This window comes from Gymnoscopelus braueri (assembly GCF_963280865.1).
Source record: "Gymnoscopelus braueri genome assembly, chromosome: 20".
In the NCBI taxonomy this organism is placed as follows: domain Eukaryota; kingdom Metazoa; phylum Chordata; class Actinopteri; order Myctophiformes; family Myctophidae; genus Gymnoscopelus; species Gymnoscopelus braueri.
The window spans coordinates 23,336,048-23,355,629 of NC_137622.1; the positions used below are offsets into that span (position 1 = coordinate 23,336,048).

Below are 19,582 nucleotides of genomic sequence, written 5' to 3' on the forward strand. Positions count from 1 at the left end.
ATGAGCTGACCTGAGATGGCCCTGTGATTATCTTTGACCCCTGTCAGTCATCAATCGATCCTTTTTCGGATAGATCACAAATTAATGGTGGGGCTTGGGCCGAATCTCACTCACTGCAGCCCAAGCACCCAGGACGACCATGGTAGAACAGCGAAGCTGCCTTCGCCTGGTGGTCAAATCTGGGATAGCAACACTTCCGCATTTAAAATGCGACTGTGCGTGCGTCTACCGTGCGTCTACCGTTAAAACCTACCGTTAAAACTTTTGAAAGAAAGAAAGAAATTGAAAATGTTTGCACATAATGACATGTAATGTGCTTACGGAGGGAGACTGTGAGATACATTGATACAGGAATTTGGCGAGTCAAAAGGTTACAGTTAGTCGTTTAGGTCACCAGTGATAGCGATTCACGCTAAGGAGACAGCTTCTGTTTTCTTCAGCCAATCTGATGAGCTGACCTGAGATGGCCCTGTGATTATCTTTGACCCCTGTCAGTCATCAATTGATCCTTTTTCGGATAGATCACAAATTAATGGTGGGGCTTGGGCCGAGGTCAGAGTTCATAGATACCCATAGTGAGAGTCAATAGCGACTGTTATGTTGTGTCTGGCTGTAATTGCTTTTACATGGCTAACTGGGTGTATTCTTCCTTCCTTTCTTGTCCTATATCTGTCACCTTTCCATTTCTATTGAGTTTTTTCCTTGCCCCCCCCACCCCCACCCCCCCCCCCCCACACACACACACACACACACACACACATTCCCATCAACATCAATCTATCCTTTTCTCTCCATCGTTGTCTCCTCCATAATTCTTTCTCTCTCCTCTCCTCCCCAGGGACGAGGCCATGCAACGCCGCCATACCACACTAAGGGAGAAGGGACGTCGCCAGGCTGTGCGAGGTCCTGCCTACATGTTCAATGAGCGCGGCTCGGCCCTCACCGCAGAGGAGGAGCGCTTCTTGGACGCCGCAGAGTACGGCAACATCCCTGTGGTTCGCAAGATGCTAGAGGAATCCAAGACCCTCAACGTTAACTGCGTGGACTACATGGGCCAGAATGCCTTGCAGCTGGCGGTGGGCAACGAGCACCTGGAGGTGACCGAGTTGCTGCTGAAGAAGGAAGGCCTGGCCCGGATCGGCGATGGCCTCCTGCTGGCCATCTCCAAGGGTTATGTGCGCATTGTGGAGGCCATCCTGGCCCACTCAGCGTTCCGTGGCGGCCTGCGACTGGCCTTGAGCCCCCTGGAGCAGGAGATGCGCGACGACGACTTCTACGCGTACGACGAGGACGGGACGCGCTTCTCTCACGACGTCACACCCGTCATCCTCGCCGCTCACTGCCAGGAGTATGAGATTGTCCACATTCTGCTCACCAAGGGCGCACGCATCGAGCGGCCCCACGACTACTTCTGCCAGTGTAACGAGTGCATGGAGAAGCAGAAGAGGGACGCCTTCAGCCACTCACGCTCCAGGATGAATGCCTACAAGGGCCTGGCCAGCGCTGCATACCTTTCCCTCAGCAGCGAGGATGCCGTGCTGACCGCCTTGGAGCTCAGCAACGAACTAGCCAGGCTGGCGAACATCGAGACAGAGTTTAAGGTAAGACTGTCTCCATGTCCTTGTTCCTCTCTGCTTTCTCGCCCACTATAGGTATCTCGCCTTCCTTCTCCTGACAATTGATTAATTGCCCTTGCTCAATCTCTCAATCTATCTGTCTCTCTCTGTGTCTGTCTGTCTGTCTGTCTGTCTGTCTCTCTCTCTCGCACGCACGCACGCACGCACGCACGCACGCACGCACGCACGCACGCACGCACGCACGCACGCACGCACGCACACACACACACACACACACACACACACACACACACACACACACACACACACACACACACACACACACACACACACACAGTTAAGAAATACAACTTTACCCTGTGTAATCAACAGCACAGAGCCACAGTTAATCTTTCTCACACATCAGATCCACCTCACTGCCCATCTCATCATGAATAGATTTCCTTGCAGCATGTTACACTTGTTTATCATTGCTGTTGGGTAATGGGATCTAATTACGGCGAGGCCTCCCTGTGGATCTCTGACGTAATGCTGATGATGTCAGATTGATTACATTAGTCTTGCCCAAATATGAGTCAGTGGGTCTGACATTATGAATTCACAATGTAAAAAAGCAGATCTACAAGCTCACAAAGCGTCACAATGTGACGTGTTGTGAACACGTAGATTGGCTATTTTCTATAAAAAAAATTATAGGGCTTAAGTGATAGATCATAATGTATTTTTTTAAGTTTGGGTCCTGGGAAGACACCAATTGTATTTTTGGGGTCTCAAGCTGAAAAGTTTGGGAACCCCTGTTCTATGACCCATCTCCTAGGAGCCACACCGTAAAAAGAGGTGTGTGTGTGTGTGTGTGTGTGTGTGTGTGTGTGTGTGTGTGTGTGTGTGTGTGTGTGTGTGTGTGTGTGTGTGTGTGTGTGTGTGTGTGTGTGTGTGTGTTGGGTTAATGAGAAAGTTCACCTGAGGGAACAGAGCTCTCTTCAAACTCGTCTGTCTCATTAATATCTTATTATCACCTCTTTTTCTCTCCCTCAGTTTCTTTCTCAATCTGTCTTTTTGTTTTATTCTGTCTCCTTGTCTCTCCCACCATTTGTCTCATTACCGTTTGAGTATATCAAATCATGTTAAGGAGTATTGCCCACAGCCATTTGGGGAATAAAGACAGGTTAATGAAACTTTTCAAATGAATTGGGTCATAACACTGACATGACATATGAGAGATATAAGATTTGATGGATACTCAGCTCCGTTCTCCTTGATTGTGAGTGCAAACATAATTCAAACCACAGGAATGTTCGTTACCATTAATGAAATGCTAGCGGTCTAACTTGTAGTTGGTGAATCTAACTGTGACGAGATGTAATGGATACTACTTTGCATTGCATTGATCAGTACAAAAGTATAGTTATTTGTGAAAAAAAATAATGAACAGAGACATACTGTAGGCCTATCTGTCATGAACTGTTAACTTTGAGTATTCATTGTATTTCAATGAACGAAAAGGCAGTAAATGGCATTAGTGTGAGAGTAGAAACCTGAATATCATGTTACACAACTTATAATAATAATGGATGCCTGTTCACATGTTGCATAGACACACAAATAACACAATGCAATGACAACTTGTACAGTCAAACCAAATAACATACCGTGACATACCGTGTGCGCCCTCTGCCCAGAATATTCAGGAGTTGTTACTGTACTTACTTATCTTATTTATCTTATTTTATAGAGACTCTTTTTTTACGTTGAAAGAGCTCCTTTCACCTCTGTATCTCTAAGATTCTGACTACAGCGCCTTAGCTCAAACAGGTGAACTCAATGTTGCCGTGATTAGTGTCATGTGATATCTGCCCATACAACATACCACATAATGTACTGAACAGTAGATGGCACTATATTACCGGTATACAAACAATACAAATACAGTACAGTATGTTACCCAAAATAAAAATATATTCACAATTACACATTTTCAGAAAAGCAAATACAATAGAATACTACAAAAATACAACCCGGGGACAGCTACACCTGTGAATATAGAAGTTTGAACAATTGAAGGAAATGTAAAATTCTGGGGACACGATACAGAGTACTAAATCACCTTCAGCACTCAAAAAGGGTTTTACAGTTCAAAAGTTGTATGATGTAAAATTACGGATGGAGGACATTTTAAACTACAAAACTGCGCTCCTCGGAGCACAGTCAGGACACGAGGAAGCTGCGGGTGAAATAGAGTTTCTATGACAGACGTAGCAACGTGCGTTTTTGTGGCGGCCCCTATGGGCAGAAGTGAAAGCGGTTTTGAAGGTGTGCTCTATATAATAGAGGCATCCCAACATACGATTCAAATGTGGGTATGATCGGGTGGTGTGTTTGTGATATATGTTATTTTTTTTGTTTGAAATGCTGTAGCACAAATTTGTGAAGGCATTTGCTGGGAAAGGGTATGGAGTATCAAAACCCTGTTTGATGGTCATTGTCACATGACTCACGAGACCATTTGTTCCTAATTTCCCAAAATAAATCACTGCAACAAAATTTATGGCATATCAAGTGCAATTGCTTTTGGCTCTGTGTTGTTTAGAAGCCCCTATATGTGTGATTCAAACACGCACACATGCACGCACAGGCACATGCACATTTTGGTGCATATGGAGGTGTGAAATTGACTGGTGAGGAGCAGCTGTGTTTATTGATGAGTGAAGGACTTCAGGTGATGGATGTGTTCCCACAGCTTTCTCCTTGTGTATCTTTATACCTCATCTGTCCATCCAACATCTATTATAAATTTTCATGTGTACAGTAGCCTGTTCCTGGAGCCAAATGTATGAAAGTTTGTGCACAAAACCGGTGCGTACATATACAAGTTCTGTGTTTCTCCATACAAACATTTTTCTCAGATATATGAAAAAGCATTTACAAAAATTTGGTCACAAAAAAAAATGTGTTCTTCGAAAGGGATGCCAAAAAGCGGAGCAGTGCTCACAAGGCACTGTCCATTGGACCAGTGCATGGCTGGTATCCTGGGTCAAACAGCTGTCAGTTGCATCGTACTGTATGTCCAGGGACAAAGTTTATCTGAGAAATGTATCAGCCCATTCTTTATTTGCACCAGCAGGGAAAAGGTGCATTACATTTTTATTTCAGGCAAATATATTAGCAAAAAGGGCGCTCCTCTGAGCGCAGGTCTTCTCCAGGCCGGGATGGCTACCCAGGGCTGTGTCAGTCCCGGCCACAAATCTTTGAAAGCAATTACAGCAAAACAGTATGGAATTTCAAAACCCTGTTTTTCAGTCATTGTCACATGACTCACAAGACCTTGTACTTAATGTACTGCAACAAACAGTGACATTTATAGCATTTGTGGTGCCCCCTAATAGCTTTTGGCTCTGCATTGTTTAGGGGCCCTTCAAGATTGGATGTTCATGATTTGTGGCATTTCTGCTAAACAGGCCCTCTTGCAAACTTTGGAAGCCAATTGTAACCAATGGAAATATGAGGTGGAGGATGCGTGTAAAGTTTCACACCGATCAGAGATCACAGACAGACTCATAGACAGACTCAGAGATAGACTCACAGGGGTGAATACATAATCTTTGTCTGTCGGCCTGGCAAAGACATTAAAGTAGCAAATTCTTACCTGATCCTGAGCAGAATATTGCAATGGAAATGTATTGGACTCAGACACAGACTATTCTAATTGTCCTGAATAATCCCTCCTCGCAACTCTTTAGCCAAAACACACCACTGGAAAATCTGAGTTTTTACCAATCTTTGCATGGATTTTTGCTCAGCGTAATTTTTATGTGTACACACCCTTCATACATACAATATGCCACCTGGTCCCCTCCTTTATACCTTCCCCATTTTCACTCTCACTCCATATTCCATTTTATTATACCTGCCTGTCTCCCCCCACCCCTCAGGCACATGCCATGCTGTATGCTTGCCCTCTATGGGGACTTGTGACTTTACACTTAACACACTCCTGTGTTATTGTGACATATATGTCATCGGTTGAGAAAATCGTCTCGTATTTCCCCTTATAGCCCCCCAGCTGCTGTTTACCCGCACACACAAAAGAGTCATGTTATTATAATTGATGGCTCATGCTCTTCCGCCTCCTAGACAAGCAACAAATGGCTATGTTTTATTCCACATCCCCCATTATGGATGCAAAGATGCACCTTCCCATTGGTCAATGCCAAATAATCCATGATTCTAACGGTGAAATGTGATGTCATTTGATCAACTTGCTGGCAAAAAAAAAATCAACTGTTTTCCGATTTTCCATTCCATGGACTAGTTTTTCTTTTTTTACAATTAGCGCCTTGGCATTCATCAGTTTGGTATGCATTGAATTGCCTGAAGGGAGAGTTAGTGGCCTGCCTGATTGTAAAAACTACAGTATAACATAATAGAGGAATTGCAAAGACTGCTGTTGCAAAAGACAATGGAAAATACATTAATTGAAAAAGCAGCTAGCAGAAGGAAAAATGTCAAAGAATGAAAGGGAAAAAAGAGGCACAAAGGACTGGAGATATGCTAGGGGAGAATTATGTAGAACAAGAGGCTGGGCAAAAGTTTCCTCAAAAGCGGAAGTTTTCAAGGTGCCGTAATGGTATGTTTGAACACAGCATAGCTATGAATGGATAATGGACTATAGTGTCCCTGCGGGCTCTCAGCCCGACCGAAAGGCAATCTGACGGCTTGCCTTCTCCTTTTTTAAACCATATGAAGGAGCAGAATGTGGTAGAGCAGAGGAAGAGGGAGTGGGAAGGCGCATTGGGGAGAGGAAGGGTGGGGTTGGTAAGAGGTGGAAATGGAAAAGGATTAGAAGTGGAATTTGAAAGAGAGCTAGGTGAATGTGAAATCTGCTGAGAGGAGACTATTTAAATTGTGTAAAAAGAAATAAAAAAATTGGCCCGCCACGATCCTCCATTCCAGTGCTATGACTTTTGTAAATCCTTTACTATGGAAGCAGACTATAATTGTTTTCTTCTGGTCACGTGATCTCTGGGTGTACACTTCTTCGTTGGTTTTTGGATCATTCACATGCTGCGGAGCCTGTTTTTTTATTTAAAAAAATAATTACGTTAATTACGTCCGTGGCAGTGATATGTATTTACAGAATGATGATGGCATGGGGGGAGAGAGAGAGAGAGAAGTGCCTGAGCTGAAAATGTAGTAGTAACACACTGTTTTAACATACCAGTGTATGTTAAAACAGTGTGTACATTAAAATCTTTTGTTTTATAGATTCTTCCCCAAAATAGAAACTCGTCCTGAGATTTTCTCATTCACGCTTGCCAATAGAGATAATATGTACCAATTTGCGTAATGTTGGACAAAATCTGTAGGAGTAACATCATTTTTTTCTTTTTTGCAAAAATCGGCCTATAAAAGGCTGATGTGTAAAATACAGGGCAGAGATGTTTCCTTGGCTTCTAGGGAGTGTGCATGCAAAGTTTAACTGCGATCGGTCAAGTTATAGGTAAAACCGTGAAACCGCCTGTTATAGCGCCACCATGAGGCCGATTTGAAAATGTAGGGTGGCATTTCATCCTTGGCGTAGTGGGAATGTGCGTGCAAACGGGCTCCTCCTGTAAACTTTAGAAACCGATCTTAGCCAATTAGGATAAATATGAAAAATTGTCCAGAACCGTCTTAATCACATGAGTATAGGCCTGACCTCGACTAAGTCGAATAGTCGACTGGTTAGTCGCGGGGTAGTCTCGCGTCACCAGACAACTATTCCACAATCTCTGAATGCTATATAGAGTCTGGAACTCCACTTCCCGAAAGCTGTTTAACGGAAGTTGTTCAGACCGGAAAGACATTCGACCAATCACGACGCGGTGCCCGCGGACCTGTAGTCCCAGTGGAAACAGAACCGAGGCGGAAGCATAGAGTCATAGGAGCGGTAGATTCATGTTATTTGTGCGAGGATTGTTTATCACAGAAAACTGAGAAAAGTATCATGGAATTAACGCCGAAAAAACTGTGAAAGAAGACACTAGTAGACATAAACGATGTTATGAGATTCGTTGATTCCAGTCGGACTCCTTTGCGCCACTGCACAATGCTAAAACGGAAGTGGGTAGGGGAGGGGCATCCGCTTTCCCCTTACACATGATCAGAGCTTCCGAGTCCCAGACTGTATGCCGGAAACATTTGTAAATTGTGGGAGGCAACAGTCTGGTAACGCGAGACTAGTCGCGGGGGGTCCGAGTCGACTGCGTGTCTCTTAGTCGAATCTAGTCGACTTTTGGGCCAAAAATGTTTTTAATTGTTTTTTGGCCAAGTCTACAACTGCAACCACACGTAACTTCCACTTTATTCTTCTTATTCCTCGTCTTTGTATTGGTATTGTGTGTGTTGGAGCGCCTCAGTGCGGCTGCAGAGTTCATGTGCAACCTCTTCCAGAGAGAGATAGAGACACTAGAAACTCTGCTGGAGACACAAAACAAACTGTGTAGACTTGGCCCTTTGAAATATATATATATATATATTTTTTTGCATTTGTCGACTGCCAGTCGACTATTGGCAATTAGTCGCCAATTAGATTCAACTAAACAAATCCTTAGTCGGGGACAGGCCTACATGAGTATAGAGATAATGTGTACCGATTTGCATGATGATTGGACAAAATCTGTAGAGTAATAGACAAAAATGTGTTTTGCAAAAATCTGCCAGGCGAAGACAATAATCAGTTCCTTCTAATTTGTTGATATGCATGTCCTTGTTATAAATCTACTATTACTATGTTAATCTTCCGCAAATCATAATGGAATCCAATTTCAGTCTGGGTTAAATTGATGTATGTAAATGAAACTCCTTTCTACAGATAATTATCCTAACAAATAATTACACTGTCAGCTTGTGGTTGTTCATTTGCTACAGGCACATCCTTGAGGATAGAGAGTGATCGAGTAAATACAGTATACGAGAATGAGATCACACTGTTCTCGTACTGGGTTTCTTGTACGTTTTTTCTTACATTAAAACCAGGAATAAATCAAATGGATCCCACCTGTCAAAAGTGTTCAAATGAACCAATCCAAGCGTAACAGCAGAAATGTCCATGACATTTATCTGAATTGTTGAATTTTCCCTGTTAGAATGCAGATAATCCAGATAACAGCAGACATATGCAGTAGAACAACCAGCTCTTCTCAAAAATGGGGAAATCTATATGAATTGTTTTTACAAGGTATTCATAAAAAAAACATATTCAATTAATGTTCTCTTTTTATTAATTCTTTCTTGAAAAGTCCCACAAGGCCTTTGTATGGTTTTATTCAGGCAATCACAAATTGGAGAAATCTGTTCAGTTTCTTTATACTGCAGTTATATATACTGTAGTATAGGGTCATGAAAGTCATCAAACACCCTCATTCCTTCCACAAACTGATGTGATGAGAAAAATGGAACCGCCTACAGGTACAGTATAGGGCAGGTTTGTGCTCAATTCAAATGTTTTGATTGGATGATGGCCAAAGAAAGTGTTCAAAAGTGTTCAGCATCCTTTCAGGCCACATCTTAATCTAAATGAATAATTATTCATCTGAAACTTGGAAGAATGTGCCTTGGGTCAGCAAAATGTAGAGTCCCAGTGAATTCCTCTCCTCTCCTCTCCTCTTCTACTCTCTTCTCTGTTTTTTATCATTATCGCTCTGTCATCTTCACTCACACAGTCCCTTTTTCACTCATTATCATTCTTGAGTCTGTCTTTATTTGGCCCATCCAATTTCCTTCTTCCAATACAGTTGTCCTCTTCTGCTTACAGATTAGTGAATGTGCCTTCCTTGCTGTTTCTATGGCTCTATCTCTCTCTGTTGTTATATTTCATGTTCATTCTCTTGCCAGGCTTTGGCAATGTTCTATTTGTATTGATCCAGTGTTTACCTTTCTCCCTTCCCTCCTAAATTATCTTTCCTCTCCTTCTCACCATTATCTCTCACCCCTCTCTTTGCCCCTACCACATTCCACCTCTCCCCTCTTTACCTCCCAACTCCGCCATGGCCCTGCCCTCTCTCCTCCCTCCACCTTCTTTGCCTTCCATCCTGACCCCCCACACTCCTATGAATCCACCCTTTTTGTCCCCCCATCTTCCAGAATGACTACCGCAAGCTGTCCATGCAGTGTAAGGACTTTGTGGTGGGCGTGTTGGACCTGTGTCGGAACACAGAGGAGGTGGAGGCCATACTGAACGGTGATGTGGACCAGTGCCCCCCCAGCGCTTACAACCGCCCGTGCTTAAGCCGTGTCAAACTGGCCATCAAGTATGAAGTCAAGAAGGTAAGTAAGGAAAGAAACGGACCCAGATGTGTCTGTCTTTAATCCATTAACCCATTGATACCTGGAACGCATCTGTGTCACTTTAGATTTCTTTAGGCTATTCAAAAATAGCAGATATACAAGCTCATAGCGCGGCACCGAGTGCCGCGCTACGAGCTTGTATATCTGCTATTTTTGAAAAATCTCGAAAATATTTTTTTTAGATTTTTTTCAAAAAACTGTTAGGATTTAGAAGACATTTCTAGAATCTTCTCAGGTCTTAAAGGGTTAAGACCGGGAAAGGGGTCCGGGACCGGGTGTCATTTTTAGATTTCTTTTTAAAAACATTGTACAAATCTTGACACTGAACACACTTAATTAATGTAGTGTGAAAATGTACAATGATATCTTAATGGGAATTACTGTCACGGTTCATGTATCCTTTATGATCCTTCTATAAATCACTTGTGCCTCCATAGTTTCCTGTAGTATTGAACCTTACGGAGCCATATATTTTTCATCCCTAAGCTTTCAGCCAATGTGCAGAAAGACGGATGAAATTGATGCAGAGTACGGATACATATTTGACATAGAATGGGCCTTAACAGGGATTTGTTTTAAATTGATGATTTAAATTTAAAGTTGTTAGTGTGTTTGTTTGTGGAAGCAAGGAATCCTTCATTATGCAAAAGTGTGAACAAACTATAGTCTTGGATTGTTTTACAGTGGATGAGAAATGCTGAATTGATTAGCTCTGTAGAGAAGTTTTTAAACAAATACAGAAGTGGATAACAGCATCTGAATGAACAAATAAGTATTTGTGTGTCGGTTCAACATCACAGAGGATTTGAAAGGATTTAACTCACTCTATGTTTTAGCTCTAGCTTTCAGTGAGTGGCCCTGCAGTCCCTTTGTAAATAGCTGACTGGCCTCTGTGTCAGAGAGCTATTCCCATTCCACACATTCCTCTTTCTCCCAACACATAGTGTACGTACACACACACTCACACCAGGGTTTCCGCTAGGCATTTTTTGGGCCGGCCACCATGGCCGGCAGGATTATATTTTACCGGCCAAAGAATACATTTACCGGACATATTATAATTAACGTCACATGCGTGTTTGCACTGCATACTGTCATGCACCCAACTGATCGGGCTCATTACACCTCGTTACGTTAGAGCTGCGCTTCTTTCCACTTTATCACAGCTGCAATCTGTTCCTGTTTTTATAGATAACTAAATTATATGATCTACTATATCATGCAGAGATGTCGCTTGCCAAAAATGAAATGAATAAAGTGGGCATGAGTGAACTGCTGCGTGACGATTACCAAAACGTCCGCTTGCGACGGCTCGCCCCAAAACACAGTCGCCCCGGGGGAAATCTGGCGGTATTCGCCTGGTAGGGTATTCCTAAACAAACATATCAGTAAACTATGCCTAAACCTAACCTTATTCCTATCCTAATCTTAACCTCAGTAAAACTATACCTAATCCTAAACCTATTTCTACCCTTATCCTCAGTAAAACAAATACAAGAATACAAGAACCACTGGTCCGCCTGAACAATGGGGTCGAGGGTGTTTTGGGGCGAGTGCTAATAACCCTGCGGGCTGTGGTTTCCCTGCGCAACACCGTCGCACAGTATAAACAAATTAATATATATTTTGGGCTTTACGTCGATTCTCATTCAACCTTGATATGCAAAAGTAGGTTTTGTTTTGTTAACGTGAATTATATGTGTCATTGCGAACGCAGCGGAAGGAGGCTCCGCGCAAGTGGAGCTTACTATGAAACCGTGCTCGGGTTGTGTCTCTCTTTGTGTCTCTGTGTGCACTGTGTCTCTGTCTGTGTCTCTGTGTGCACTGCCTGCTGGCAGCTCCTCTGAGATAAGTAAATGTCCAATTTAGACGTAACATACATCAAATGAAAGGTCTTTGAAAACTGAACACACCTGTCAAGGTTGCGTTTAAGCCCGCCCCTTCCCCCGGAAGCCACGTCCCGGAGAAGGCTCCTAAAAACTCCCCATTGAAACCCCATGTTAAATGAAAAGTGCCCGAATCGCTCCGAAACTTTTTCTACCCCCCCTAAGTGGGGGTCTACGAACAAATACTTCGGGCTCGGATTTTGCCTCCGCCCCCCGGAAGTGGGTGAAACAGGCACTTCAAACACTTTGTTGAATTGTTCAAAAACATTAAAAGTTTTTTTTTTGTGAATTTCTATTTTTCTAAGATGCTCATTTTAACGCAGAATTTTTTTGTATTTTTTTTTGGGCGGTGAAACCGCCCCTATAAGTGAGATTTGGAAAAATGTACATTTTCCTGCACTGTGATCTGGGCCCAGGAAATTAGTAGAATTATCCTGCGCTGTGATTGGCCAATCACAGTCTATTCAGGACTGTGATTGGCCAGTGTCACATGACACATGTGCATAGCCCTATATAAGCAACCATAACTTGAAAAAAACCAAAAATTTGTTTTTTTCAAGTTATGGTTTCGTCCATCATAAAGAGTGTTTCAATAAATGTATTTATCTTTTGTACATGATTGGTTGACTCCATTCAGTATTGTGATTAGCTAGCAAGACACCGCCCACTTCACACAGGGTGTGATTTTTATTTCTTTATTGGTTACTTAAAAAATAAAAAAAATAATCATATTTATTTAAATTTGTTTGCGTTCGCTTCCCGCGTTCGCGCGTCTTACTTGTGATATATGTGGCCTTGCGCGAGGTTGATTACTTGCCTCTAATGTTGCTTTCACCAACTTTCACCACTTTATCCATTGCAGACAGACAGTCACTGTGCTTGCATAATATCCACGACCCACACGTGTTCGGGTCCCTTTATCGACAATTGGGTCCGGTTTGGTCCAGATTCTATCACCTCGGAAAATCCCGGTTCTGTTTATCAACACCCGAGCGAACCACTCTGTCTAGTGTCTACTCAGCGCTGAAAGACAGCTGTGTGTTGTGTCGTATCAAAAATAGCAGACAAGCTCACAACGCGGCGCGTTGCGGCGTGCTGTGAGCTTGTAGCTCTGATATTTTCAACGTGCGACACCATCGTACAACGAATAGGCTATTCTATAACTGCAGCGCAGAGCAGGCTGTCAGAATTAAACCACACAGTCAGATCATGATAAAAACTTTAAATGATTATGATTTTAATGGTTGTAGCCAACTACTTTATCCAAATAATTATATGAATAATAGGCTTAAATGATAAAATAGTCTAATAACAGCATTTTCCCAACCGGCCACCGTGGCCGGTGGTGTTTATATTTACCGGCCAATTAAACATTTTACCGGTCAATGGCCGGTAAATACCGGCTAACGGAATCCCTGACGCACACACACACACACACACACACACACACACACACACACACACACACACATACAGATCATCATAGATTATAAGAAAAATAGACCACACACACGCACACGCACGCAGATACACACACACACACACACACACACACACACACACACACACACACACACACACACACACACACACACACACGTCGCACACAGTTAACATGCTTTCAAATCTGACCTTCTAGTTGTGATTGTTTCCTGAAACCCTAGTGCCTGTATGCTGGCTAGTACACAGTCAATAGAGCTGTTTGACAGTGAAGCTGTATCTAAAGCTGGCTGAGCATGACCAACGACGATACAGCTAATTACCATGGGAGTGGCAATTAGGCAGTGGATTTAGGTTGCTATGGAAACCAGGTTGTGCATAGTTTTGAGTGGTCATGTACGCACACACACACACACACACACACACACACACACACACACACACACACACACACACACACACACACGCGTCTTACACTCAGTAAGACGCGTGAACGCGGAAAGCGAACGCAAAAAATATATAAAAAATTTATGAAAAAAAGATATTTAAAAGAAAGTAACCAATAATTATTAAATACAAAAAAAATCTGCGTTAAAAGGAGCATCTTAGAAAAATACAAATTCACAAAAAATAAACTTTGAATGTTTTTGAACAATTCAACAAAGTGTTTGAAGTGCCTGTTTCACCCACTTCCGGGGGGCGGAGCCAAAATCCGAGCCCGAAGTATTTGTTCGTAGACCCCCACTTAGGGGGGGTAGAAAAAGTTTCGGAGCGATTCGGGCACTTTTCATTTAACATGGGGTTTCAATGGGGAGTTTTTAGGAGTCTTCTCCGGGGCGTGGCTTCCGGGGGAATGGCGGGCTTAAACGCAACCTTGACAGGTGTGTTCAGTTTTCAAAGACCTTTCATTTGATGTATGGTACGTCTATATTGGACATTTACTTGGCTGCACACAGGCAGTGCAGGCAGTGCACACAATACTGCGCAGAGAGACACACAAGCCGAGCACGGTTTCATAGTAAGCTCCACTTGCGCGGAGGCCTCCTTCTGCTGCGTTCGCAATTACTGCAAGTGTTTGTGTTTGCTGTGTTTGTGTTTGCAACCCGATCTCCAAGAATTTAGTATACATTGCACGGAGTGGTCATTCCGTGCATAGACAACTGGAAAACCCGAAAATCCGTACATAGCCGCCCCCCATTGTGACTAAACCATTTCGGAGGCGCGCAGTTTCAATTCACATCCCCTTGAACCTACTCAGCGCTGTTTGAGTTACGTACCGATAGGCACAGAATTGTACATTTTGTTGTGGGGACTGCTCTGCTTCCGGGTTTTTCCGGGTTGCAACTGGTTACGCCCACCGTGGGACGGATTTTCGGTGTTTCTAGGCTACTATGCACGGAATGACGTGCACTGGATCCGTGCAATGTATACTAAATTCTTGGAGATCAGGCTGGTGTTTGAAAGGTGTAGAACCAAAGGATGTGAGAGAACAGGTTGGTTCGATTGTGGTCACCAGTCACCACACAGCATAAACCTGAGTTTTGATTTGATCCATAAGGGTAAATGAATACTCAGGATTGTGCCGTACAGTTACCAAGATAAATGGTCCCTGAATGTCAGTTGATGACCTGCACTGATTGTCACTGGCCTCTGTGAGGGGGTGGAAGCATACAGAAGGAAGGATGGACAGACAGAGGCAGAAAGAAGTACAGAGAAAGACAGAGAGAGAGAGATGGAAAAGACATGTTCCACTGTGATAAGATCATAGATTATAAGAAAAATAGACCAACAAGCGCACACACACACACACGCACACACACACACACACACACGCACACGCACACGCACACGCACACGCACACACATGCACACATACAAACACATACATAGAAGCACACAAACACAATTTGATTCTTCCATTTTCGGAGACCCTATTGAACATTGATTGCTCTGCTCTCATTTTCCCCTTCCCTGCAGCTGTGAGGAAAAAAATCCATGTACTTATTGCTTGTTCCTCACCTCCATGTGCACGCTCACAGCCACTGGGCTCCATTTATCAATGCGTCCCGCATGGCTTACTCATTTGCGAGACGCTGCAATGCCACCATAAAGCTTATTTAATGAAGGAAACATGCATGCCACATTGACTTGATGGTTCTATACATTACATTCTGATATTATGTAGCTGAGATGTGTTCCATTGAATGTTTTAAAAAATACTCTGCATTCTAGCTCGCTACCATGTTTTGCTCTCTAAATTATGCTTGGTGCCATGAATTTAAAAGTGGGTTGAATAATCAATGTGGATAATGTATGAATAAAAAAATCATCAGCTATTATATGGAAATGGATGTTACACATGATTCAAGACATTCATCTCAGTATAACTGTGTTATACATCGAAGAATTATTGAGAGTGCGTAAGCATGATCACATAACACCGGTCCTATTTTCACTGCACTGGCTCCCCGTTTCAGCTAGGATCGACTACAAGGTCCTGCTGATCACCCACAACTGCATAAATGGACATGCCCCTCCCTACCTACAGAAATTAATTAGGCCCCCACAAAATTCCACCCGCACCCTCAGATCTACGAGCAGATTCCTCCTCGATGTCCCTGGTACAAATCTACGTACTATGGGTGACCGGGCCTTCTGCTCGGCAGCGCCGCGCCTGTGGAACAGCCTTCTTATTGACCTGAGAGCACCACAGACCCTGGACTCTCGTTTTTGTTTCAGAGGGCATTTTCGTGTTGAATTGTTGTTTAGTCACATCTGTTTTTAAATCCTGCTTTTTAACTTTATATGATTGATGATGTTTTACCATGTGGCACTCTGAGATTCCTTGTGAATGAAAAGTGCATTACAAATACAATTTATTATTATTATTATTATTAATTATAAATAAATAAATTAGCCCTTTTTCCATAAAAAGGGACTGTTATGTGAATACCCCAGTTGCTATTCTGTTCTAATGGTGTGTTCACATAACCTGACTCCGCCAGATGGAAGAAGCTTGCGTCACATTTGTTTCACAGGCTACTTCCATCTGGGACCTCGGTGGCACAATCGATGAAGGGTGCGATTGGATGGGACCGTCTGTCTATCACCGTCTATCAACCAATCATATTGACGTGTCTACATGACGTATAGTAGCTGCACCAGCAGTAGTTCTTTTGTATACTATTCAACCATGATGAACTACAACGCAATAAGCGCTTCTCGATGGCGTCACATCCGGTCTCGCCAAGATCCCGCCCTAGCAGCCGCTGATTGGTTCACACACGCCGCTGTGCTGAGTAGCCCTACTCTCTGAGCGATCCCAGATGAATGCTGTATTGTAGAACCTGTGAAGTCAATACCGCCCCCATCTGGCGGAGTCAGGTTAGTGTTCACACTGTCCACCTCCAAAAATAGGCAACACCTTTTTACTTAAAAATGTGAAATGACCCAAAGGAACTAGTCAGTGCGTTTTTTTTCGTGCAGAGTAGAGCACTTTCAAAAGTTGAGAATAGTTTAACATATATGACGTGGACCACTTTTTATCAGCTGATAGCGTATAGGTGAGGCTTCCCTCGAGGCTTGTCTGGAAATACTTCCTAAAAATGGTTCCTGAAAAAGCGCTCTCTTCATGTTAGGACAGTGTGAACATTACCCAACAGTGAAATCCCTGTCTGCACTGTGCCATTGTTATTGCTGTTCTGTACCACACTGTGATAAGTGTTACCTTCTTATTTACTAGAACACCAGATGTGGAATGGCTGCTTGGATCTGGCATGGCAGGTGCACTTTGGTAAAGTGTTATGGATGAGAAGCTTGCTCCTCACTGGTGTAAAGATAATAATTTCTGTGTAGGAAAGGAATCCAAGGCACACTGTCCATAGTGTGCCAGATCCGGCCCCTGAACCATCTCAATGCAGGTGCTGTTTACATACCTCCTGCAGACACAAAGGCAGCCCAAAACATTCTCTATAGCTCCATTAACTGTCTCCAAACTACGCATCATGAGGGTTGATTTTCTTTGTGCACATGTGAAAAAGGGGAGTTAATACTGGATCATGCTTATCAAAGGAGCATTCAAAGCAGTACCCCGCCCCCACCTTGGCTCATCTGACCATAATTGTTGAGATGTTAAATTATGTGCATACAGACCTCTGCTCACCAGAACACAGCCCCCTCCAAATGGGCGATTGTCTGGACAGAGGGAGCCATGGCAGCATTACAGGACTGTTTTGACTGCACTGACTGGTCTGTTTTTAGTGAGGCTGCCACCAAAGACCGGATTGTAGACGAGGAGTATGCTGATGCTGTATCTACAAATGCATGGATGATGTTGCTATTAAGAAAAACATCACAGTCAGGGCAAATTAGAAACCATGGATAACTGCTGAGGTACGGGTCTTGCTGAAAGCAAGGGATTTACCGGCTTCATGCCTGCGAGAGCCAATCAAGGGGCCAGGTGGTCTTGTAGGAGGAGGCGGAGGGACTAGTTCAGGTGGGAGGTGCTAAGGTGAGAACCAGGTATACTTAATGAACTGGAGGCATGTTCACTTAAAAACATAATTTTAACACTTTCTGTACACTTTTTTGTTTTTAAATCTTCCTCCTAGTATAATCATAATACTTGATGATCATGTTTTAGGGGGGGGAATCACGGCACTATCTTTAAACCCTTTACTTTAACACCCAAACGCTCCACTGAGGATGGTACAGTATATCTAATGAACTCCATCTGAGCCTTAAACATCTGGAGGGAAAGAGTGCATCTGTACGTATGCTGTTTGTCGACTTTATCTTGGCATTCAACACCTTAATCCCCTCTCTGTTCAAAAAGGCTAACCAGAGTCTGCACTTCCTGCAGCGACTGAAGAGAGCTCACCTCAGTCCCTCAACCCTCACCACTTGCTATTGAGGCACCATAGAGAGTGTGTTAACCAGCAGCATCTTTCTCTGGTATGAGAACGGTAATGCCTCTGACCGAAAGGTTGTGAAGAGAATGGTGAGAGCAGCAGAAAGGACTATTATTATTACCTATTGAGGACCTGGCCCAAAAGCGCTGTCTGTCAAAAGCCTCCAGCAGTGTGACCCCGCTCACCCCTGCCACAGCTTGTTATCCGTTCTGCCCTCTGGCAGGAAATACAGGAGTCTGAAGAGTCGCACTGTCAGGTTCAAAAACTGCTTTTACTAGACAAAAAAACAAAAAGTAAACATGGATTTGCGACTAGATACACGTTGGAAATACATACCGGTATGCACTTTAATTCAAAATATGTGAAATCATATACTGTAGGTCTATGGTTTAATGTGTAATCTTTAAAATATTGTCTTTGTGTTAGTTAAAGCCATGTAGTTTTGCGTATCAACGGCCACTTTGGACACACATAACATGGCAGCCAACGTCTTTGACTTCATTACCCAAGAGTCCCTGCTCATATCCCTAATTCATAGAGTGTCTAAGGGTCGTTACAGACAGGAAGCAGTGGACGCGGGCGTTATCGCTCGGATCAGCGGAGATCGCGCCGCTATCATTCTTGTTTTGTCCTCCTGCGCGTAGCGGGGAAAAAAACCTCACCACAATCCAGCTCTTGCCGCCTGTGTGATTGTGCACAAACGAGCGCGAGAATTTCACAGGACCGCACCCGCTCGCCTCACCGGCCCTCAACTTCGCCTCAACTTCTCCCCGCGTCCGTAATAATTGCCCGCCTTGCATTGAAAATGAATTACATAGGCGCGCCTGCCGCTCCCCGTCTGAATCGACCCTATAGGGGCGGGACTTCCGTCGTATGTAGTGGATTCAGTCAAATTACTCACTTTTAATCACTTTCCATTAGCTTTAAGAGCAGTCTTTTGTGCTCAGCGCAAAGGTATTCAGATCATTTTCACAGTGTCATTGCAGAAAAGCCTCGGAAGCGTAATTTCTCCCAAGAGCAAACTGATATGCGGGAAGTGCAGACAACAAATCTACAGCACCTCAAACCAACTGCCAAGAGCAGATGATGTAAAACTATCTTGAGAGGAAATAATACAGACATCTGTCACTGGTTCCATGGAAGCGTTTCTTAGTGTAAAGCCCAGTTCATAGGTACAATTTTAGGGAATAAGCTGCTACAGTATGCTGACAGGCACAACAAACTACTGCCTACAGCAGTGGTTCCCAACCTTTTTCCACCGGAGCCCCCTTCTTACATCTGACAAAGCTGAGACCCCCCCCCCCCCCCACACACACACACACACACACACGCGTACACTTGTGTTTTTCAGACACTGTACTAACATGACGAATAGAAAATATAGCCGAAAATATAGCCGATCTACAAATCCACAACAAATAGCAGCAGGTGAGCATGCACCTCG

The 19,582-nt window shown here is 43.5% G+C and overlaps 1 protein-coding gene across 1 annotated transcript in view; it reads left to right on the forward strand.

Moving 5' to 3' along the window:
• The window catches only part of trpc7b (transient receptor potential cation channel, subfamily C, member 7b), a gene marked incomplete at both ends in the record, with an annotated part of 92,264 nt that overhangs the window by 11,655 nt on the left and 61,027 nt on the right, over positions 1 to 19,582 (forward strand). The window contains 2 exons of the mRNA XM_080415530.1: positions 839 to 1,601; positions 9,699 to 9,881. Coding sequence (XP_080271656.1) covers positions 839 to 1,601; positions 9,699 to 9,881 — 946 coding nt within the window. The remainder of the gene's footprint in view (positions 1 to 838; positions 1,602 to 9,698; positions 9,882 to 19,582) is intronic.